The sequence below is a fragment of the Panthera pardus genome, unplaced genomic scaffold (assembly GCF_024362965.1).
Source record: "Panthera pardus isolate Hobbes unplaced genomic scaffold, ASM2436296v1 HiC_scaffold_16, whole genome shotgun sequence".
In the NCBI taxonomy this organism is placed as follows: domain Eukaryota; kingdom Metazoa; phylum Chordata; class Mammalia; order Carnivora; family Felidae; genus Panthera; species Panthera pardus.
The window spans coordinates 97,298,425-97,324,133 of record NW_026526721.1 but is presented as its reverse complement, the minus strand read 5'-3'; the positions used below and the strand labels follow the sequence as shown (position 1 = coordinate 97,324,133).

At 39.8% G+C, this 25,709-nt stretch overlaps 1 protein-coding gene across 1 annotated transcript in view; it reads right to left on the bottom strand.

Annotated features, from left to right (window-relative positions):
* The window catches only part of WDR49 (WD repeat domain 49), a 139,729-nt gene that overhangs the window by 57,216 nt on the left and 56,804 nt on the right, over nucleotides 1-25,709 (bottom strand). The window contains exons 7-8 of the mRNA XM_053903659.1: nucleotides 23,175-23,408; nucleotides 2,739-2,903 (exon numbers count right to left, since the gene is read on the bottom strand). Of these exons, the coding sequence (XP_053759634.1) occupies nucleotides 2,739-2,903; nucleotides 23,175-23,408 (399 nt within the window). The remainder of the gene's footprint in view (nucleotides 1-2,738; nucleotides 2,904-23,174; nucleotides 23,409-25,709) is intronic.

Genomic DNA, 25,709 nt, shown 5'->3' with positions numbered 1-25,709 from the left:
TCACGGACCGTGAGATCACGACCTGAACTGAAGTCTGATGCTTAACTGACTGAGCCACCCAGGCAGTCTTGAAGGCTCTTCTTGAGGCACTGTTTATAAAAGCTAAAGACCTGAATCAACCTAGTTGCTCATTAACAAGGGACTAAGCAGAGGGCCTGGGTGGCTCAGTCGGTTGAGGGTCCGACTTCAGCTCAGGTCAGGATCTCGCAGTTTGTGAGTTCCAGCCCTGCGTCGGGATCTGTGCTGACAGCTCAGAGCCTGGAGCCTGTTTCAGATTCTGTGTCTCCCTCTCTCTGCCCCTTCCCCACTCATGCTCTGTCTCTCTCTGTCTCTCAAAAATGAATAAACATTAAAAAAAAATTAAAAACAAAAAACAAAAAATAAGGGGCTAAAACAATCAGAATATGGAATATCTATACAGTAGCATATAATGCAGCCATTAAGACGAATACGTCATTTCCATATTTCTAAGCTCTGCCCAAACTGGACCAGCTATGAAACGTTAAGCAATTTGCTTTATCTCCTTGGGCTTTAGTGTCCTCCTCTGTAAAAGTGGCATAATAACAATACCAACTATATAGATATATAGATGTGGGGAGTGTAGGGGTGTGCGTGTGTAAAGGGGTGTGTATGTATAAAGTGCTTACAACAGTGCCTGGCTGTTAGTAAGTATGCAATAAAAGTTAACTACATTGTTAATAACAATGTCAAGGTCCAAGACAATATGCAAAATGCAGAACTTTGTATATACTGGGCTGCCACTGAGAAACAAGTGGTGCTCCTGGGCTAGAAGGATGCGTGAGAAACCATTAACAGTGGTAGCTACAAGGGAGGTGAGAAAGAGACTTTCTTTTCACTGTATAACTCTTTGATATTTCAAGTTTTACTGTATGCATACATTAATTATTCAAAACACTAATTAATTAAAAATCAGACACTTCAAAACCATGATAAATAGGGCAATACTTTTAAATCTTTGATGACATAGGTACTGGTTTTGGATTCTAAATTATAAATGAGATTGGAAAATGTCATTGATTCCTGTCTCTTCATAGAATATGTCCACAGCAGCTCAACTCTGATTTATGCATCCTACATAGAGGTTGCCAAATTTCAGAATTCTGTTATTATGATAAAGATAAATGTACTTTCAAAAGCTGTGATTATACTACTAAATTCACATTAAGCCTTCTAAGATGCAGGGCTTGAGCTGAAATGTTGAAGGGTGCTCTTCACCCATGTCACTTCATTGTTCTCTCAACATGGCTCCTACCAAGCCCACCTAAAATAACACCCACACATAGGTATCGCGAAGATCTGACTGTCCCCAAGTCCTATTAAGTCCTTTAGCTGGGACTGTCTGCAAGCTCTTAGCACCCCTGTAGGTTTGTAAGTTTGCCCTACTCTAGACTGTGTAGTTGGTTACTTTCCAAGACAGGGGTGAAAGAAACCTCATCTATTCATTTCAGTTCTCAGTTCAGTCTCATACCCTGGGACTAGTAAGTGGGCTACTCACTTGTTCCTTTTACCTAAGCCTGTCTGATACTCCAGTTTCATTTGTTCTTGTTTATTCCACCTTGACTATTGGGGTTGGAATTGTCCCATTACCCTCCCAACGCCTTTCCAGTAGTCCCGTAAACTAGATTACTTAAACCCAAGCTCTCAGTCCCTAACCTCATGCTGTTAACCTTCCCAGAGGCCCAGCTCTGTTGATTTTCAGAAATTCTCATTGCAGCCTGCCACAGCACCTCCTTCACATTGACAGGTGCCACCCTAGAATCCCCTGAACGCCAACTTCCATCATGTTCCACGTACATATCCAGATAACCTTCCGTTAACCCGTTGGCAGGCTACCGGCATGCAACATACACCCCACCATGGAAGATACACCTAATTAATACCCTTCTCATTCCAGTTATGACAGAAGTTGAGAACTATTCAAAGCTTATTCTGGGAAACTGCCTTCTGTTGCCTCAAAGTGTCACAAGCCATCTCCAATCAAAGATTGTCATTAGTCTCAGAGCTGAGGGGGGGGCAGAGAAGATTCACTGGTAGGCATGATTGCAGATAGCAAATATCTAAGCTTTGCATGAAAATTTGATCATTTTTCAAAGTATAATAGCTCTCATCTCCCAACAGAAATTAGTAATAGCTATAAAATAATAAAAGTGGAAGTATTAAATACTGTAGGTTTAGGATGATAATAAATAAGATAGTAATTGTTCTTTCTACTATCCGTCTTCACTGTCTCACTTGCCTTCACATAAACGTGCAAATTATAACATGGGTTGATTTTGAAATATTCATTTGCCCCCAAATTTGCATCTGTGCCATTTTAACAAGTTTTCTTGGTTGCACTGATTTCTCATTTTACAAACTAAGAAGAAAACTAGGGACATTAGCTGAAGCATAGGAAAATTATTCAGACTTCTTATTCCCCAAAGTAGTCCTCTATCCAGAACTCTGAGAAAGGCTTTCTGAAATAAGTATGCCAAGTTGTGTTTTTATTCTAAATAATTTATTCAGAGAAATCATTTATTCATTTTTCCACTGAGGCTTTTTTTTTTCCCTAACAGCTTTGTTATTAGATGGTATGGGTTATTTAACTCTTCTAATCTTGTCTTGTCTTTCCTCTTGCATGGCCAAAAAGGCAGAAACAAATATAGCTATAGCTGTGTCTCTTCACATAGTATTTTAGCCTCCTCATATGTGGATAGAAAGCATCACTGTGTTCTCACCTTTACGGTCCCATCTGTGCTGCCAGTCAAAAGCCGTGTCTCATTTGCATCAAGGGCCATAGTGCTGATTTCTGCATTGCCATGGCAACCAGTAAACTGTTTGATTTTCTGCCCAGTGTCTATCATCCAGAAGGCAACAGTAGACCCCTCATCACAGCTGATTACCTAAGAGAAAATAACATTGTAAAGAAATTAAATACAGTCCCAGAAGCCACCATTTTTATTTCAATAAAAATATCTAATCTGTGAATTTCCACTACTGAGATCCATCCACCGCCATAGTTAGAGGCGCATTTGTAACATACTTACTTTCTCTTTGTTAAGCTGGTAACATTTCAATTCTTCAGCTAGAACTGAGGTAATGCAGTCATGAGTCTCTTTACCAGAAAAGATAGGACTCTGCTTCTTTTACCCACCCTTCAGCTTACTGTCTAGAGGCCGTACTGAAATCGAGTCCTATTGAAAATAAACTTTAAAATCTTCTGCATTTAAGTGACAAAGCTGATTTTAAGTCACGGTGCTCCCACACTATTTACTATATGAAAAGAAGCATTTTACTATGCACCAGCTTCCGTTTAGCATTCAGAAAAGAAAGTGCTACCCAACATTATCGGGGGGGGGGGGGGGGGGGGGGGAGGGGAGTTAATTTTAACAAAATGCTAGAGCTATCACTTTCAACGCCATTAGTCCCTTTCTTCCTCCTTTCTCAAGGTGCTGCATATATGCCTACAGCGAAACACAATTATTCATGACTTGCTAAAAACAAAGAACACAGGAGGATTAAATCTAAGTCTGCAATATACACCCCAAGAGGAAGGCAACAAAGCAAATGCTAGAAGGGATGGGACCACATATAGTAGCCCGACAATGGGAAATTTTATAGTGGCAAGCCACCTGCTAATTTCAGCGCTAGGTATTTAGGCACCCTTTAAGAGGTTAGAGTCACCTCACCCAGGGGCGCCTGGGTGGCTCAATAGGTTACGTGTCCAACTTTGGCTCAGGTCGTGATCTCACAGGTCGTGGGTTTGAGCCCTGTGGAGGGCTCTGCACTGACAGTGTGTAGCCTACTTGGGATTCTCTCTCTCTCTTTCTCTGCCCCTCCCCCACTTGTGTTCATGCTCTCTCTCTCTCTCTAAAATAAATAAATACGCATTTTAAAAAATCATCTCACCCATATGATTTTGAGACCCAAAAGAATGAAAACCAAATGGACAACACTGAACATACAAATAGGTAGATAGGAAGGGGCCTGAAGTAACAGGTAGACTTTGAGAGAACTTCTGGCATGTTTTTGTCTTCATAGGTATCGATTACCATGGTATAAATGTTAAGTGTGACAATAATATGTCAATTTGAGTATCCCATTTTTATAATTACATAAGTTATTAAAATGTATCAAATGTATATTCAGAAGCCTCGAGAGCTGGCCATCACACATGCATGCTTTCATTCGTTTTGTTGGCAAGCACTGAATATCCACTCTGTGCCCAGCTCCGTGAGAGCAGCAGGGATCACTAATGAATCCCTGCTCTGAAGGAATCTACAGCCTAGGCTTGAACACAAAAATCACCCGAGGAACTTTACAAACCATGCCTGTGTACCAGATCAGAGACTCTGCTGTAACTGAACTAAGGAAGGAGCATTTTTTAAAGAGCTTCTCGGGTTCCTGAAGTGTGCACCCTGGGTTGAGCACTATTGGCGTAGACAGAACAGACAAGACACAGACAAATGCCAAACAAAACTACAGGTTTAGAGGTCTCTCCCCTGGTTGTTGCAGAGGCACAGAGAGGAAAACCCAAAATCCACTTGCTGGGATGGGGGATGGGGCATAAAAGGTGAGGATGGTCAATGTGGGATTGAAGATAGGAACATGCATTTATTGGATGCCAAGCCCTTTACACTGCGTATCTCACTTAATCTTTCTAAAAACGCTGTAAATAATGTTAGTGCCCTCATTCTACTAGGGACGAAATTGAGATTCTAATCAGCTAAGCACCATTCCCAAGCCTACATAATGAGGTTTGAATCATGGGCTATCTATGACAGACACATCATCAGGCCTTCTCTATTGTAGCATAGTATTCCAGATAATTAAGAGTGTGGTTAGAAGAGAGAACTTAGGCAGTATTCTACGCATGAGAAGCAATACGAAGTGTCATGGAGCCAGAGTGCGCAGAGGAGGAGATAGACGGTGGGATACGAGGTGAAGAAGCAAGCTGGTGACTGGTACTGAAATTCCTACTGAGCTTTGCTGGAGATCTTAACCAGGGAGACTAGTCCAATGGTGAGCAGAGGGGAAGGGGGTGGAAGGGTGGGTGAGACAGGTGATGGAGATTAAGGAGTGCACTTGCCGTGATGAGCACCAGGTGATGTGTGGAAACGTTGAAACCCTATACTGTACACCTGAAACTCACATGACACTGTATGTCCGCTAAACTGCAATTAAAATGTTTGAAAAGAGCAATGTTAGAGAATAATGAGTCATGTGTATAAATGACTAGGTAGGGGCCTTAGCTTGCAAGAGACTGTCAAGTGGAATGTATGCCTCAAAATCAGCAGCAATCACTGTTCTTGGTGAGGGCGAGAGTGATACAGCATTTTTTGTTGGTCGGTTTGTGAAGGTACTCCTGGCAACGATGTGGAGAACAAGCTGGGGGTGTAGGAAGACCATCTGGGGACTTCTGTCATAGTCCAGGCAAGAGATGTTCACCTGAAACAGCAGTTCAGAGGTAAAAAGGAGAAAAGAGGAAAAAAAAGGGCCACCATTTAGCAACATTTGTGCTCAGCAGAGAACTGATCGTGAGCACATGATCTCTTACAGCCTTTTTCCCCTGAAATTACAAACTGCGACTCTGAATCAAACAACTTCTTAAATGATGTAAAACTATATGTATGTTACACATTTTCTCTCATGAAATCAAAAGTAGCTTAAATATTTCATCACCGTTGTGAAACAACAGCATGGTTTCTAGGACAAATGGCCTGAATCTTGAAACAATGTGACCTACCTCTTCAATTACCATTCGATATTAACTGACTGTGTTTCTGTCCGCTTTGCTGTGTGCAATACACATGGGGGTCGAGAGCACCAGGTCTGAAGCTAGGATGCCTAAGTTTGGAGGCCAATTGTTTGACCTTGGGCTCATTACTTAACCTCTCTAAGCTTCAGTTCCTTCACTTATAAACCAGGGAGAATCATAGTAACTGCCTCAAACCATTTTTAAAAGGTTTAACTAAACTAATATTTATAAAGCATTTAGCATAGTGCATGGCATACAATAAATAAGCCATAAAAGTTAACTAGTGTTACTATTCTAGTTAAGCTTTATTTGTCTGACTCTCTATTTTAGGTGATATCACTTTTCATATCCAAACTAGTTCAAAAATATTTAATGTCTTTCTTTCTTTCAACCATGACAGCGAATATAGACAATTACAATTTTAGAAGCCAGATTGTAGATGTACACTGAAATTTCAAATTAGATCAGATTTGTGAATTTTTCACGTAATTACCTACGAATTTCAATTGCATTCATCAAAAACAAAACCATGAAAACATACAATTTTCCAAGCATGAGTGAAAATTTTGATGGTGTTTTAAGAAAAGGTTAAAGGTTGTGAAGGGTTTTATTATTTCTATTCAGAAAGTATTTATTGACCACTTACATGTTAGGCATTTCCATACTAAATGATGGGCATTCCCTGATAAGAACAAAACAACACAAAACAAAAAAAGCAAAGTAAAATGTGACCATGTTCAAGGAGAAGGCTTGCCCACTTGTCCGAGACTGGCATCGTCCGCGTCACAAAGCATCTAATCAGCAACCACACCACTTTTATCTGCTGTAGACATTCAATGAGGAATTAGTAACTTTCACACTTTGCTACTTGCAGCAAAACTCTCCCTCCGCTGCCCACCTGGCTGAGCCCCAACGCTATTCATCAGTTTTCAGCACCTTTCTCTGCTCATTGGATGATTTTTCATGAAATCAGAATCAATAATGGCAAGAGTATATAGCCAGTCGGATTTCATTTTATGGCAGTCTGCAACCTCCAGGAAAACAATGTGCTGAAAAACAAGGACTGACTGTGTCACAAACATCCTACCAGGATTAACCAGACTCTGCTGTCACTATGACAATCTCAGAATACAAGAATAGCAAGACAGGCGAAAAGACTTTCAAAGTTTGGTGAGAGAGGAGTGCACTTAACATCACTTGGCAGGTGAAGGAAGTGTTTGACTACGGGACGGTGAGGACTTTATTTTTAGCAAGCTGATTTTCTCAGTAATAAAGCCCAGGAATAAGTATTGGCATCGTATTTACAGGCCGGATTTTGATGATACCAAATCTCATGAAGTTTTTGGTTCATTCCTGGCTGCTTCTTATCAGATGAGACCTCGAGCGACGAGGACGCAGCAGGGCCCCGGCAGTATGCAGGGCAGAAATGACACTACCCTAAGAACTTCACTCCAGTGCGAGTGGGTTTCAGAGCAAATCGTTGTTCTCCACCTTATGTACCCAAGCTAATAACCATTTAGGAATATATGGGTCTTTTTGTCTCTCTCATCTGAAGCTGTCACAGCCAACGAAGCAATTCTAGGAGATACGAGGTTGTATCCATGTCCCTTAATTGTCTTCTTATATTCCAACAGCAGTAGGCATTTTAGTTGTCTCTCCATGCATTCCAAGTCCTAGGTCTAAGCGGGAAGGGAAATCAAAAATTACAGCAGCAGATATCGCTGGCTACCAAGGGGTGAGGACATTTGATTTAATTGCTGTTTATAGTTCTATTTTCAGTCAGTCCTGTTTGAGGCCCCATAATATAAAGCAGGGTACCTCCTTTATTTCTATTGTGCATCAAATCTCTTAGAAGTTACATCTCTGTAAGTAGTGAGGCGAGGGGAATGATAATATCTAAGTCCTGGTACGGAAGAGGATTCAAATATTTTAAGGCAGCCATTCTCGATTTATAAATCTTATTTATTACCTCTTGTAGAGTAACTTGTAATTTGCTCTTTCAAATTCATTCCTCGAGTTTACTGAACCCCTACAATATGGAAGACCCGGGATTTAGGTGTTGGGGATTCAGCAGTAAACGATCCCTGCCCTTACATTTAGTGGAGGAAAAGACGCAACCAGATGAGAAAACAAAATAAAATAAAAATATATGGCTAGTGGTGATAAGCATTATGGAGAAAAATAAAACTGAGAAGGAGGAAGAAATCACTGGGAGTGAATGCAAAGCTGGGGGCTCAGAGAAAGCCTCCCTGAAGAATCATTTGAAGAAAGACATGACTGAGGTAAAGGAGGAAGCCACACAGATACCTAAGTGAAGAAAGTTCCAGGCAAAGGAAACAGCAGTGCAAAGGCCCTGAGGTAAAGTGCCCTCGGCACATTCAAGGACTAGCAAGGAGGTAGGCTTAGTGTGAGTGAGGGGAGGGGCAGCAGGCTGTGACCACCTTACATAGGCATTCAAAACACTTTCCAAATCACCAGGCATCCCCAGGAACTAGGTGACAGAAAAATACCACTTTCTCTTTTTTGGCTAATATTTACTTAGCTTTTACTCCTGCTTTGTTCCATGTGTGTTTATATGGAATATCCTTTGTCCTTTGTCAGAACATCTACAAGGGAGGTATTATAATCCCTATTTTATAGATAAGAAAACTCTTGTTTAAAGAAGTTAAAAATCACTTGCTCAATACAAAGTATTGGGAACTCTGACTAAAACCTCACCACTTCCCTCATTCTAAACAAATAGCTGAGAAAACACTACTTCAAAAAGCAGTTGAGACTGGACTTCCAAGGTTCCAGTTCTGCCTGCTCAGAAGTCATCCACCCTAACAGTAAGTAAAAAGCCAAACAAATTCAAAAATCAACAACCCTTCCCAGATCAATAATAGAAATGAGGGCAAATTGCTATCCCCCAGAACTGGAGATATCAACAGGCAAATAGACAAAATAACAATTTACCAGAGCAGGAACTCCTGAACCGAAACTCCACGGGAAACAGTGCTGAGATAGAAAAACAAGAACCGTAATTGACGAATTGCTGGAGGCTCTAAGTGGACGAGTCTGAGAGCTAAAAATTCCAGGGGGAGCCAGTCATAGGGGGGCCCCACAATTTTATGAGCTTTATTTTGAGGATATCGACCAGGTTTTTACTGTAATTTTGGAGAAAAACCCCCTCCTGCTTCCGGCAGGGGCAGAAGCAAAGAAAAGATTTCAAAATACATTAGAGTAATTCTGTTCCTCTTAACAAGGTCTGCGCTGGAGGGAAACTACTTAACCAGGGCCTCACCTGCTGGGGGTTTATCAGCACTCAACTGACCTGAGGAAGGAAAATACCATATTCTAGCTGGCTCTAGCCTTCCTGTGGGATATAAGGGTGGGGAACAACTGGGAAGCCTATGTGAAGCTCACATATGTCCAGAAGCACAGGCTCACAAAAGACTGACACCTAATCCTAGGAATATAGAATCCTTCCCCGCCCCCCACCTCACCACCACACTTCTAAAGGCCTATTTACAGCAGTTCCTTTCACCATATGTCCCACTATCAAGAAAATATTACTATGAGAGGAGAAGATCGGATTCAGTAGGCAGAGAGGGAAAGATTAGGGCCTGAGGTCCCTGGGTAGGGAAAAACACATATTTTGGAACAATGCTGGGAGTGTCTGACCATAGCAAATCCCCTCAGGTGCAATGTTCCTCTTAAGAACTAACAGACCCCCACCTACTGTGCCTCAGGTTTCCCTCAGGAATTTGAGGAAAGACCTAGGTATGGCTATAGGCCACCCGGCATACAATGGAAATTAACCAATCAGGAATGGACAACTCAACACCTCGAGTTATCCAGCCAATAAGGGTAGAACCTGAGAAGGAACAAGGAGGAAGTGAAGGGGAGAGTAGGGGAGGGCTAACCAAAACCTTATAAAACAAGACCCTTGCGTCTTGTCGGGGGGCATTCACTTTTGAATATCCCCTATCTGTAAAGAGCTTTCCTACTAGTCTAACTTCGTAATCTTATACTCTAATAAACTTTTTCCTGCTGCTCATTTTGTGTCCACCTCTTAATTCTTCAACGCGGAGAGACAACGAATTCTGGGTATTGTAGTGAAAGATCCTGCAACACTACAAAACATTCTAAAAGGCAAAAAAAAAACATAGTTTGAAGAAAGAGAGCAAGCATTACACCCAGACATGACAGCAGGGATGTTGGAATTATCAGATCGGAAATTTAAAACAACTATGATTAACGTGCTAAAGGCTCTAATGGGTAAAGATAGCATGTGAGAACAGATGGGTAACATGAGCAGAGAGATGGAAATTCTTAGAAAGAACCAGAAAGAGGTGCTACAGATCAGGAGGGAAGTATGCCTTTCATGTGCTTACTAACAGACTAAATGTGGCTGAGGAAAGAGTCTCCGAGCTTCCGGATATATCAATAGAAACCTTGAAAACTGAAAAGGCAGAGGACAAAGACTGAAAACAAAAACAAAATACAGTATTCAAGAACTGTGGGGCAACGACCCAAGGTATAATATTCACACAGTGTGAATACAAGTAGGAGAAGAAAAAAAAGGAACAAAAGAAATACCTGAAACAGTAATGACTGAAAATTTTGGCAAATTAATGACAGGTACCAAGCCACAGATTCAGGAAGCTCATGTGACCCCAAGCAGAATAAATGCTAGAAAAAGAAAAATAAATAAATAAATAAATAGCAACACCTAGGCCTAGTGAAGTCAAAGGTAACATCTTAAGAGAAGCCAGATAAGAAAGACAACTTATCTTCAAAGGAACAATAAAGATAAGAATTACATTTGACTTCTCCTTAGAAAACACAATCCAGAAGGGAGTCAAGTGAAATATTTAAAGTGTTGAGAGAATAAACCTCCCAACCTAGAATTCTATATCTCGTGAAAATAACCTTGAAAATAAAGAAGTAGACTTTCTCAAACAAACAAAAATTAAAGGAATTTGTTGCCAGTAGGCCTACCTTCAAACTATGTTAAAAGAAGATCTTTAAAGATAAAGAAAATAAAGTCAGAAAATTGGATCTACACCAAAAGGGAAAAACATTAAAGAAAGAATAAGTAAAGGTAGAATAAAAACTTTTATTTTTCTTGTTCTTAATTGATCTTAATTTTATCTAACAGATCAAAACAATAATACCAACAATGCACTAAATTATGTATGCTTATGTATACACACATGATTATATAGAGATATATGCTAATATATAAGGGAAATGAATGACAACAGTGATACAGGGGGAAAGAGGGAGGAATTAGATTATTTTGTTACTATAAGGCATGAAAACTACTTGTAAAGTAATATAGTGTTATGTGAATACGGACTTGGATCTGTTATAAACGTGTATTGAAAACTCTAGAGCAACCATTTTTCAAAAGCTAAAAGCAAAATGTAACTGATATGCTAAAAAAAGAGAGGAAATAGAATCAATTAAAACCACAGAAAAGGAACAGAAGATTAAAACAGGAACAAAGAACAAGGGCAACCAATAGAAAACAGTGACAAAGTGAAAGCTATTTATCCAACTATATCAATAATCACTTTGAATCTAAATGCACTAAATGAACAAATCAAGCCAGATTGTCAGATTGGATCGAAAATCAAGACCCAACTATATGTATAAAAGAAACTCAATTTAAATATAAAAATACATTCAGATTTAAAGTAAAATGGACAAAGAATGATATGCCATGCTAACACAAATGAAAAGGACGTGAGAGTAGCTATAGTAATTTCAGACAAAGCAGACTTTAGAGCAAGAAGGTTATTAGGGATGAAGACGGGAATAATAATAAAGGGTCAAGTCTCCAAGAACACATAACATTCCTTAATGTGTGTGACTCTAACAAACTGCATCAAACCACAGGAGGTGAAACTGGTAGAACTGTAAGGAGAAATACATTAATCCATTTTTATAGAAGATTTCAACACTCCTCTTTCAGAAAAGGACAGAACCAGCAGGCAGAAAATCAGTAATGATATAGTTGAACTCAACAATATCATCAATCAAGTGGATACAAATATAAAATAAACTACCTCATACAACAATGACAAAATACATATTCTTCTCAAGCTTGTATGGAACTGTCACCAAAATAATATGCCCCATATTTTGGGACATAAAACACACCTTAAACAAATTTAAAAGAATAAAAATCATACAATGTCTGGTCTTTGACCACAGTGAAATTAAACTAGAAATCAACAACAGAAAGGTAACTAGAAAAATCCCTTAAAACTTGGAGATTAAATGGTACATTTCTAAATAACACATAGGTCAAAGAAACTCTCAAGAGAATTTTTAAAATATTAACTAAATTAAAATGAAAACACAAATAAAAATTTTAGGATGCAGAGAAAGCAATGCTTAGAGGAAAATTTATGCATATATTGGAAAAGTTAATGCAATTAAAAGTAAGCAGAAGAAAAGAAAAAATTAGAGCAGAAATCAATGAAACTGAAAACCAAAAATTAATAAAGTCAGTGAAACCAAAACCTTTATTGAAAAGATCAGTAAAACTGATAAGACTTTAGCTAGTCTAAGTAAGAAAAAAAAGAAGAGAGAAGACATAAATCACTAATATCAGAAATGAAAGAGGGGACATCACTAAAGATCCCATATACATTAAAAGGATAATAGAGGAATACATACTATAAAAACTCTATGCCTACAAATTTGACAACCTAGACAAAATAGGCCAACTTATTTAAATACACAATCTTCCCAAATTCTCACAAGAAATAGACATATTAGAAAAAAATAAACATAAGAGAAGTCCAAATAGGCTTATATCAGTGAAAAAAATTAAATCAATAGTTAATAATGTGCCTTTTTAAAAAAATTATTTAAATTCTAGTTAGTCAACACTCAGTACAATATTGGTGTCAGTAGAATTCAGTGATTCATCACTTAACATACAACACTCAGTGCTCATCATCATATGTGCCCTCATTAATGCCCATCCCCCATCTAGCCCATCCCCCACCTACCTCCCTTCATCAATCCTCAGTTTGTTCTCTATCGTTAAGAGTCTCTTATGATTTGTTTCCCTCTCTTTTTCCCTCTTCCCAAATGTTCATCTATTTTGTTAAATTCCACATGACTGAAATTGCATGGTATTTAATTGTCTCTCTCTGATTTCGTTAGTGTAATACACTCTAGCTCCAACCATGTCATTGCAAATGGCAAGATTTCATTATTTTTGATGGCCAAGTAATATGCCATTGTATATATGTACCACATCTTCTTTATTCACTTATCAGTCGATGGACAATTGGAATCTTTCTATAGTTTGGCTATTGTTGACAAGGTTGCTATGAACACTGGGGTGCATGTACCTCTATGAACCTGTATAATTAATAATATTCTAAAACAGGAGCACCTGGGTGGCTCAGTTGGTTAAGCGTGACCTTTGGTTTCAGCTCAGGTCATGATCTCATGGTTCATGAAGTTCTACCCCTGCATCAGGCTCCACTCTGTTAGTGCAGAGCCTGCTTGGGATTCTCTCTCTGCCCCTCCCTGCCTCTCTCTCTCAAAATAAATAAATAAACTTAAAAAAAGTTAAAAACACATAATGTTCCAAAACAGAAAGCACAGGCTGAATGGGTTCATTGATGAATTCTATGAAAATTTAAGGAAGAAATGATACCAATTTACTATAGTCTTGTTCAGAGGATAGAAGCAGAGGGAATACTTCCTGACTCATTCTATGAGGCCATCATCACCCTAACCAAACAAAATACCAAAACCAAAGACATTACAGAAAATAAAACCGCAGACCAATATGTCTCATAAACATAGATGCACCAATACTTTACAAAATAATAGCAAATCAAATCCAACAATGCATAAAAAAAGTCACATAGCGTAACCAAGTGATACTTATCCCAGGTATGCAAGGCTGCTTCAACATTTAAAAATCAATTAATGCAAACCATCACATTGATAGGAAGAAACATCATGTGATCATATTAATAGATGCAGAAAAAGCATCTGACAAAATCCAATACCTATTCATGATAAAAATTGTCAGTAAACTTGGGGTACTCGGGTGTCTCAGGTGGTTAAGTGACTGACTCTTGATTTCAGCTCAGATCGAGGTCTCACAGTTGTCAGGCTCTGTGATGGGGGAGCCTGCTTAGGATTCTCTCTCACCCTCTCCCTCTGCCCCTCCCCTGCTCCCCCTCGTTCTCTCTCTCTGTCTCTATCAAAAAAAAAAAAAAAATATATATATATATATATATATATATATATATATATATCAGTAGATAGAGTACTTGCAAAAAACATAGAGCTAATATCATACTTAATGGTGAGAAACACGAAGCTTCCATACTAAGGTACAAGGCAAGCATATCCCCTCTTATCACTCCTTTTCAGCATCATCTAGAAACTTTACCTAACTCACTAAGACAAGTAAAGGAAATAAAAGGTATAAAGATTAGAAAAGAAGGAATAAATTGCCTTGGTTAACAGATGACATGATCCTCTATGTAGAAAATACGAAAGCATAAATAAAAAACTCCTAGAACCAAAGTGATTACAGCAAGATAGCAGGATACAAGGTTAATATATAAAAGTCAATCGTTTTCCTATAAAGCAGCAATGAAAAGTAGAATTTCAAAATAAAACTGCAATGCCATTTACATTCATAGTTACTGAAATTAAATACTTAGGTATAATTTAAAAAATGAACAAGATCTATATGACATAAACTACAGACCTCTGATAAATGAAATCAAAGAACTAACTAAATGGAGATATTCCATATTTTATGGATAGGAAAACTCAATATTGTGAAGATCTCAGTTCTCCCCAATTTAACCAATATATTCCATGCAATGCAAATAAAAATCCCAGCAAGTCATTTTGTGGATATTGACAAACCGATTCTAAACTTTGTATAAAGAGACCAAAGACCCAAATGTGCTAACACAATATTATAGGAAAAGAACAAAATTGGAAGACTGACACTGCCAACTTCATGATTTACCATGAAGCTTCAGTAATCAACACAGTATAATACTGGCATAAAAATGGACAACTAGATCAATGGAACAGAAAAAAGAGCCCCAAAATAGATGCACATAAATGCGGTCAACTGATCTTTGCCAAAGAAACCAAGGCGGTATAACGGAGACAGGATAGTCTTTCCAACAAATGGTGCAGGAATAACTGGACATCCATATGTAAGAAGATGAATCTAGACGCAGACCTCACGCCCTTCACAAAAACCATCACAATGGATCACAGACCTAAGAACATAAAACACAAAACTGTAAAACGCCAAGAAGGCACCTTGGAGAAAATTTAAATGACCTTGGGTTTGGCAATGACTTCTTAGATAAAACGTTGAAGGTATGGTCCATGAAAGACAAAGACGGATAAGCTGGACTTCATTAAATTTAAAAATTTCTGCTCTGCAAAAGACACTGTCAAGAGAATGAAAAGGTAAGGCACAGATTTGGAGAAATCATTTCCAAAAGACATTTATGTTGAAGTACTGTTACCCAGAATATACAAAAACTCTTAAAATTCAACAAGAAAACAATCCAATTAAAAAATGGGCCGGGGCGCCTGGGTGGCTTGGTCGGTTAGGCGTCCAACTTCAACTCAGGTCACGATCTCACGGTCCGTGAGTTCGAGCCCCGCGTCGGGCTCTGGGCTGACGGCTCGGAGCCTGGAACCTGCTTCCGAGTCTGTGTCTCCCTCTCTCTCAGCCCCTCCCCCGTTCATGCTCTGCCTCTCTCTGTCTCAAAAAAAATAAATAAACGTTAAAAAAAAAAAAATTTAAAAATGGGCCAAAGATCTTAACAGACACCTAACCAAACAATATAAACAAATGGCAAATAAGCATATGAAAAGATGTTCCACATTATATGGCATTGGGGAAATACAAGGTAAAATAATAATGCGATACTATACATCTATTGTACACACTATACGTTCCAATAGAACGGCTTAAATCTGGAACACTGACAACCTCAAATGCTGATGAGGCTGTAAAGCAGTAAGATCATTCATTCTTATTGCCTGTGTGAAAGCAAACTGGTACAGCCACGTTGGGAGGCACAAAACTAAGCATATTCTTACCATACAAGCTCCCAATCATGTTTCTTGATATTTACCCAAGGGAGTTGAAAACTTATGACCACACAAAAGCCTATGCATGGAAGTTTACAGAAGCTTTATTCATAATAGCCAATACAGGGATGCAGCCAAGATGTCCTTCAGTAAGGGGCACCAGGGTGGCTCAGTCGGTTAAGCATCCAACTTGGGCTCAGGTCATGATCTCATGGTTCGTGAGTTTGAGCCCTGCGTTGGGCTCTGTGCTGACAACTCAGAGCCTGGAGCCTATTTCAGATTCTCTCTCTCTCTCTGCCCCTCCCCTACTTGCATTCTATCTCTCTCTCCTCTCTCTCTCTCAAAAATAAACATTAAAAAAAATTTTAAAAAAAAGATGTCCTTCAGTAAGTGAATGGATAAACGGTGGAACATCTATACAATGGAATACCATTCAACATTAAAAAAAAAAAAATCGCTCAAGCCATTAAAATACATAGAGAAAACATAAATGCATATTACTGAGTGATAGAAGCCAATCTGAAAAGGCTGTATGCTATAATGGTGGATACATGAGATTATACATTTGTCTAAACTCTCAAAATGTACTACACCAAGATTGGCCCTAATGTAAACTGTGGTTACACTTGGTGATAATGATGTGTCAGTATAGGTTCATCATTTGCAATAAATGTACCACTCTAGTGGTGGGTGTGGATAGTGGGGCAGGGTATGAGCGTGGGAAGACAGGGGGCATATGCGGGTATCTTTGTACTTTCTACTCACTTTTGCTGTGAACCTAAAAGTGTTGTTCAAAAAAACAAACTCTTTTTTAAAAAAGGCTGAGACTGTGATGTTGAGAGAGGCTGAGGAAAGGGTGGCTTTTATGGAGAATATTTGACGATATCCATCAAGGTTACTGACATAAATACTCTCTGACTCCATAATTTCACCTCTAGGAATTTATTCCACAGATATTTCCTCACTAGTGCTAAAACCTGTGTGTTCAAGGTTGAAAACTACTACATTATTTGTAATATAAAAATACTGAAATCAAAAAATGTCCGTAAAAGCTGAGGAAAAAACTTTGTTACAACCATGTAATGGAAGACTGTGCAACTGTAACAAAGTAAGAGGCTATACTCTAGGTAATGAGATAAGATGATCTTTAGGCTGTATTGTTAGGTGAAAAATCAATGTACAGAACAGTGTTTCTGTGCATACAATATGCTATCGTTTGTGTAAACAGCATTTAAAATAACATCAATTCTTAAATATTAAGAATTAAATCTATCCATATTTAAAAGTGAGTATATATGTTTCCTTGTGTATGAATAGAATAGCGGTTAAAGGTAGTTCCTGAAAGTCAAAACTGGTTGCCTCGAGGGAAGGAAACTGAGTGGGTAGAGATGGAGAAGAGGAAATTTTCACTGAAATTTTCACTCAACATCCTTTTGAGTTTTGTAACATTGAAATGTGTTCTTCTTTCCAGGTTAATGACATTTAAATATGCATATGTGCATATGTGTGTATATATATGATTTGGTGTAACCTTAAGACGAGGGTACTCCCCATATCTCCAACAGGTGACCAGAGCCCATGGCCTCAGGATTGACATGTAACCAAGTACAGCCTCAAGCTGACCACTTAAGAAGAGCCGTGCCAATAAAAGGAAGGTCACTTGGAGTCCAGCAAATAAGGCAGGCAAGGAGAAAGTTTTCATCAGTGTTCATCCAGCTATGTTCAAAAGAGAAACTCATTGGCTTTGACCTGAATACAAGCACTAAAGAGGTATAATGTCTTGTAAGGCGGAGATAAATTTCCCTCAAGCTTGTCCACTTCCCTTTGCTCAGATTTACAATTACCAAGGGAAGTACCAATTGAATTGGTTAGATTCTCACATATCTCAATTCCCAAAAAATGGTGTGCAGAAGAGAGGACAAGAGATACACTGTCACTAAAAAATTACAGTCCAGCCCCATTTAAAAAAAGAAAAAACTTTTAATGTTTATTCATTTTTGAGACACAGAGAGAGACAGAACACGAGTGGAGGAGGGGCAGAGAGACAGGGAGACACAGAATCAGAAGCAGGCTCCAGGCTCTGAGCTGGAGTCAGCACAGAGTCTGATGTGGGGCTCAAACCCACCAACCGCGAGATCATGACCTGAGCTGAAGTCGGATGCTTAACCGACTGAGCCACCCAGGCTCCAGCCCCATATTTAATGAATGATTTGGCATTATGCTTGCTGTGATGGTACAAGAGGTGGTCCTCGATAAAGAGCACCACTCTGGCTAATATGCAGAGGGTCTAGTCTCCAAATTTTCCAAGTCAACATCCCATGCTGAGACGTGGGAACCCCACCAATGATCTCAAGGGTCCTGTTGGAGGCAGCCAGGCAGCCGCGGACATGTCTCTTTACATAACCATGCATGTGATTAATATGCTTACTCTTGGAGATTGGGTAAAATGGTAAGATTCTGGGAGGCAATTTGTGTATCAAATTATCTAATATGCATATATTTTAACCTAGAATTCATTCCTAAGATTTTACCCTAGAGAAATAAAGTCATGAGTGTGAATACATTTATGCACAAAAAAGTTCATAATAGCAAAATTCTCATCAAGGCAAATGGATCAGTAAATTATGATACACACACAGGGATACTGTGCTGCTTTTTAAAAATGATTTAGTAGACCTACATACACTTAGGTACAAGGAAATATATTCCAATATATTATAGAATAAAGAAGAACCTTACGGAACCATATTTATATAAAATATTCTATGCACACAGAGATATTTAGAACATATTGATGGTATTTCAGCAATACTTATTTCCTTATTTGAGCTTACTGCATTGTTTTAATTTCTTATAATAAGCATGTAGTGCTTTACAAAGCTAAGTTATTTAAATAATAAAAAATAGTTAATATGGTTCCCTGCCTAAATGCAATGATGCCTAAATATCTAGTCTGACTATAAATATGTCCTAGACGCAAGACAAACTGAAACATCACCATATTTTACAAAAACAACATAAACCCACATCATTAGGATGAGAGCCAGAGTGATTACTCAGAAATTTTATCTATTCCAGTTTATAGGAGTCCTACAAATACATTTTTTTTAAGTTTCCTAACCTCATGAGTTTTTAATAAAAGCTCCATTTAAGAACTCGGTGCAAAGACAGTTCATTAGAACTGCCTCGGGGATATTGAGTTCCTTTGATTCTTTCAAAATTCAGCATTCCAGGGACTCCTTCATCCTGTCCCAACTTGTTCTGCTGTGAGCTGTGAGGGCAAGCTTTGCCGGGTGAGGTAAAGCATGTGGTTTCTTTTAAAAGATTTTGCAGGGTATAACATCACTTTCTTAGATTAGGGTACAAGGATACCAAAAGGCAGGTGGATAAAGAAAAGTCGCAGAGCTGCGCCCAGTTGCTTTAATACAGGGATTATGTCAGGTCTCTGCCGTAATAAAGCTTCTGCAACATATTAAAATGACAACAGAAAGGGAGGTTTTCATTAAACTCAGACAAAGAGAAAGTCTACCAAAACAAAACAAAACAAAACAAAAAACAAAAAACCCCACCAAACCAGATAACCAAAGAACAAGTTCCTGTGGACTGAAAAAGCCTGGATTCCTTTTGAACCTGGAATGAGAAAGGGTGATATTTGACCAAATCTAGCAATTGAGATGTATGTGATGCTTGGGAGAGTCTAAGGAGTTGTAGGAAGATACAGAAGTGGAATGGAAGGATCTTTCCCCTTACATCAAAATCAAAGGAGCAGAGAAAAATGGGAGTTTAGTTAAGTGTTTGACTGGAAACAACTAGAAATGTGAGCAACACTCAGAGAGGGGAGAGGTAAGTGTGGGGTGTCCCTGCAGATTCTGGGAGCGGAGAGGACCAAGAGGAGCTCTGGGGATGAATGTTTATGAGCAGGAAGTGAGGAGAGAAGGGGCAGGATCAACAACTACCTCACCTAAAGTGGTGTTCCTGAATAAACCCAATTCAGGATCCCCTCCTCCATTCTAATCCTCCTAACATCTTGCTTTCACATGCACATGGTTAAAACAAAGATTAAGGAATAGCAAGAAGTTTAAGAATAGTAGTGTCGTAAATCACCAGCATTTAGCCTGAGAGGTATAGGGGGCTGGGGGAGCCTTGATAAAGCTGGCTGTTTCTAAGAGGCAGGCTATAGCAAAGCAATGCTGCAGAGATATGTGCTGTTGCCAATTTCACATCTATGCTCCCCACCTCCGTCACCCAACACCCTCCCCACAAGACACATACATTTTTAAGAGTCAATCAACTGAAGCTTAGACATGTTAAGCTATCTGCTGGACCCTGAACTCTGATTTAACTCAGCGGATCTAAAAACTTTAGATCTTGGGGGCACCTGGATGGCTCAGTTGGTTAAGTGTCCAATGCTTGATTTCGGTTCACGTCATGATCTTACAGTTCATGGGTCCAAGCACCTTGTCTAACTCTTCTCTGACATTGTGGAGCCTGCTTGGGATTCTCTTTCTCCTCTCTCTCTCTCTGCCCCTCCCATGCGTGCGCTCTCTCTCTCTCTCTCTCTCTCTCCCAAAGGGATCTTGGGATCCCTTAACGCTCTTAAAAATTACTGAAGAATCCAAACAGGTTTAGTTTATGTGGGAGATAGAGACAAAGATAAATATACTATGTATTTACCATATTAGAAATTTAAACTGAGAAACTGTGAAAACACAAGAATACAAAAGCTTATATTCTTTTAGCCATTAGAGCAATGATGTCATCACCCCTCACGCAGCCTCTAGAAAACCCCAGTATACACTCAGGAGACAATAATGAAAAACGCGAATGACTACTACTATGATAAAAAGAGTTTTGATCTTGCAGATTCTCTGAAAGAATCCGAGCTCCCTCAGGGGTCTGAGGTCACACTGTGAACTGCTGGGTTTTTCTTTTTAATTTTTTAGTTTTTAGTTTAGTGGAGGGAGGGAGGGGCAGAGAGAGGGGGAGAGAAAGAATCCCAAGCAGGCTCCATACTCAGCATGGAGCTCGACGCAGAGCCCGATGCAGGGCTCAATTCCCTCATCCTGGGATCATGACCTGAGCTGAAACCAAGAGCTGAACATGTGACCAAATGAGCCCCCCAGGCACCCCGAAAATTGCTGTTTTAAACTCAAGTCCATGCTTTATTTTTCCAAGACCAGGCTGTAGTACATTCAGTGAATGACATTCACAATCTGGCTGTAAACTCCCTTTACTGCCTCAACTCCCACAACATTTGCTAAGTACCTCCAAACACCAGAATAAATCCTCTCCCTGTTGAAAAAGAAAAAAAAAAAAAAAATGTCCTGTGAATACGGGAGGCTCTCTGAAAGCTCATGCTGTGTCTTCTGTCTGGAACTGTTTCCTTCCCCTTTTAGAGAGTCCCACTCTAAGACTTCAGGGCTCTATTCTGTCACCAAGCCCAGCCCCAGGCAGAACTGACCACCCGCCGGGGACACAGCACTTTGCTCTCATCTCTACTGCGTTTTACTGTATTCCACTTTGAAGGTGTGAATTAGTAATGTGTCTGCCTCCCTTCTTCCATCCCTCAATCCTGAATTGAGCCCCTGCTTAGCAGTGAACACCAAGATGTTCTGGACCTGAATCTCCCCGAGCTACTGGAAGAAAGAGACGGGAGTGTAGGAATCTGACTCCTCATTCCTGGCACCTGGACTTGTTCAAAACTGTTTTATTTGCTTGGTCTAATTACTCTGAAATGATACATTCTCACTGGGGGATGGGACTGTGGGTGACTTTGTTTTCTTTGCTCCTAACTGCAATACATTTTTATAATTATAAATGTAATGCCACATTAAAGTGTTTCTCTGTAGCCTAGCCGCTATAGTTACGAAACACGTATGCTAGGGACGGTTCTATGTGCTTTATATACATATTAATGCTTTTAATTATTTACACTGCTAACAGCAAAAATAAGTAGAGGTGTGAACACCCAACTCAACCGTACGGTGATTCTTCCCACTTCGTACCCCATATGTGCGCGTTCTATTGTTCCCTGCCATTTGCCTGTATTTCCGCTATCTTGGCTTTATCTTCACATCCCAAATGGGAGATTCCTCATCTTCGTGTCCCGTTTCCTGAATTCCGCCTGGGATATTGCTCATCTAATGGCGAGACAACATAAGATCTTCACATCCACATACAGACCTAGCTTTTTAATTTTGCAGATCTCAATTAGCAAAATGTTCTCCTGGAAATAAATAACATCTCTCAGTGGCCACCAGGGAGCCGAATTAACTGGCTGCCTTCATAAACTTCAGTAAAACATTTACGGGAGAATGTTCCCCGCAGATGGAATTCAAAATGGATTGTTTTGTAAAGGATTTTTATCTCCTACAATAACCAGAAAACAGAGTGTTTAAAGTAGTGACACGGCATGCTACTCATTACCAACAAAGGGCTTTCCACCCCTTGCACAAAAACCGAACCACTCGTTTCTGCACGAGCGCAGAAGCTTCTGCGGAAGGGAAGGGAGGACGGGTTGGAGTTATTGTTTAATTGGCCGCAAGCTGGCTACCAGCTCTCTGCTCCGCTCCTGCTGTGCAGTTACCATCAGGCCTGAGGTGATCACTGCAGCAGGCTAAACTTCCCCGGTGCCTCTCCCTCCACGACGCCGCACGCTGGTCCTCTCGGAAGGCCTGGGGTCTGCGCGGCATCTTTGCTCCAGAGGAGCAAGGGCGTCCTCATTGACATGCAGGTGGCGATCCCGTAAGCAAAGGCTGCAAAGTGTCATTAAAGTAGCGGGGAGACAGACGCCGCTGGCGCTGCATACCAAGTGGCGCCACATTTAACTGAATCATTTTATTATGAATACATTCCGGGCTGCCACTGTGAGCCGCTGGTGTAAAATATGCCTGGCAAAATGGATCTCTGCTAATTACATTTCATGCATATTTCAGAACTTTCCGCGGAGATCCAGGAGGATGGTGCTCATAAAAGAGAACTTTACAGCCAGGTTCACTGGCATTTGGCACCAAGACCCAAACTAGCGAGCGACAAACAGAAGCTCAATTATATTACACGTTGTGTTTGTTTTAGTCGGACTATCCTAATTCCTTACAACTCTATCTGTGCTGCTGTGGTCACGGGCTGGACACGAAATCACCCTTCAATTCCACCTGAACACACATTATTGCAGAAAAGCACATGGCTGTTAAATCATTTCTTCCCCACGTTTTGTTTTTTCTATTTGTCCTCAGTTGCCTTACACTGAATTAAGGAAATGAGCCTCTGGACATGGGGACGTGTCAGAAGAGTGACAGAGAAGCATCATTACCTGCTTCAAGACTGAATTGTAAAGAGCACAAGTGACTGGTTTCTTGTGACTCTTCACCCTCTTGCCGGCCTCGCTTTTCATTGCCAACAGTCCGAGCTGGTTATTAAATGAGATGAAAAGTCGTCCGTGGGCTTCATCAAAGTGGAAGAGACATCTGAAGTCCTGACTTTTGGAGAAAGAACAAGCTATTCTCTGGATGGACAGCTGGTGCTGAATATCCCAGAGTCTCAAAACCTGGTTAAAAAGTGACAAAGTCATATGAACATGTCAAGAATAATTGTAGTCTTTTAGCCCAAATTTTTTCTAGTTCACTCTCAACCCAGGGCAGATAGTTGTTTCCTCCACAGTGTTACAGTTATTTATACTGTAACATATGGCACATATGAGAGAGAGAGAGTGAGAGAGAGAGAGCACACTCAAGTGGGGGGAGGGGCCGAGGGAGAGGGGGGAGGAAGAGAGGAAGACAGGAAGAGAGAGAGAGAGAGAGAGAGAGAGAGAGAGAGAGAGAGAGAATCTTAAGCAGACTCCACACCCAGAGCAAAGCCCAATGTGGGGCTCAATCTCACAACACTGTGGTCATGACCTGAGCCAAAATCAAGACTTAGATACTTAACCGACTGAGCCACCCAAGCGCTCCAAATGTCTCCTCACTTGTAATCTTCTGCATGGAAGAACTGTGTTTTGTCTCAATCCCCGGAAGGATGATGTATTTAGCAAGTGCTTGTAGTAGGCAAAAATAATAGTCCCCCCAAATGCCCATGTCCTAATCCCTGGAGTGTGTGAATATGTTGTTTTGCATGACAAAAGGGATTTTCCAGGTGTAATAAATTAAGGACTTTGAGATGGAGAGATTACCCTGGATGCTATGGGTGAGTCCAGTGTAATCATACAGGAGATCAGAGTGATGGGGTATGAGAAGGACTCCATCCAGTATTGCTGGTTTTGAAGATGGAGGAAGGGGGCCATGAGCCAAAGAAGCCGGAAAAGGCAAGGAAACTAATTCCCCCCAGAGCTTCCAAAAAGGAAGAGTCCTGCCAACACCTTGATTTTAGCCCAGTGAGACCTATGCTGGGATTCTAACCTACAGAACACAAATGCATCTGTGTTGTTTTAAGCCACTGAGTTTGTGGTTATTTGTTACAATAGCAAATGAAAAGTAATACAGAGTCTCTCTCTCTCTCCTATATGTAATATTATATATAACACTTTTTATATAGTTGTTATGCATTATATATACATATTAACCTCTTTTATAGCTATAGAGTATAGCATATTACCTACATAGTATATACATACATATATATTGTGTATGCATGTGAAATAAAAGACTCGGTATTAAGTGAACTCAAGTTCACATAAACCACAGACATCAGATTCTTATTCAAACACAGACAAATAAGGCACAAAAATGACATGCAGACAGAATGAGACAAACACGGGAGGAAACAGGAAGAGCAGCTTTGCAGGTATACACGCTGCTGTTCTCACTCATGGAACAGCATTAACGCAGGCCAGTGAGGGAGAGTCACAGTGAAGACAGTGAAAAGTCCCTCCAAAAGATGTGAGCAGGCCAGCTCTAGAGTTAGACTTTTTGAGTTCTCATCTTGGTTCTGCCTCTTATTCTACGGTGACCTCTAACAAGTTTATCTGTCTATCTGAGGTTTTGATGTAGTACCTAACTCATCCAATGCTCTGAAGATTGAACCAGAGCCCGTGTCAAGCATTTAGTATGATAACCAGCATGTAAAAAGTGTTCAATAAATGCTTTTATTATTAAGTGTATTTCATTATTTTTTTCATCGTGTAAATATTAGAACCTAAGAGCAGAAAGGGTTCTTTCAAATAAACTAGTCTGTGTTATCCGATGTAAGATTTCTAAATTATTGATAAAAAACGGTCTCTGTTTAAATGAGTGTTTACAGGCAACCCTGTAGTTCTTAACTTATTTTTATTTTTTTAAGTTTATTTATTTTGAGAGAGAGAGAGAGAGAGAGAGAGAGAGAGAGAGCAAGCACAAGTGGGGGAAGAACAGAGAAAGAAGGAGAGAGCAAGAATCCCAAGCAGGCTCTACACTGTCAGTGCAGAGCCCAGTGCAGGGCTTGAACTCACAAATCATGAGATCATGACCTGAGCTGAAATCAAGAGTTGGACACTTAACTAACTGACTGAGCCACCCAGACACCCCAGCTCTTAATCTATTTTATTTTATTTATTTATTTTTAAAGTACATTATTTTATCTTTAGAGAGAGAGAGCACAAATAGGTGAGGGGCAGAGAGGAAAGACAGAACCCCAAGCAGGCTCTGAGCCGTCTGCACAGAGCCTGATGTGGGGCTCAAACTCACGAACTGTAGATCATGACCTGAGCTGAGATTGAGAGTCAGAGGCTTGAGTGACTGAGCCACCCAGGTGTGCCTTAACCTATTTTAAATCATATAATCTTTCGGGAAAATAAAATCTGTTCAAAATGATGGTCTATCCCCTCCTCCTAAATGCATATGCCCATATATATATACAGAATCTTGCATATAATTTC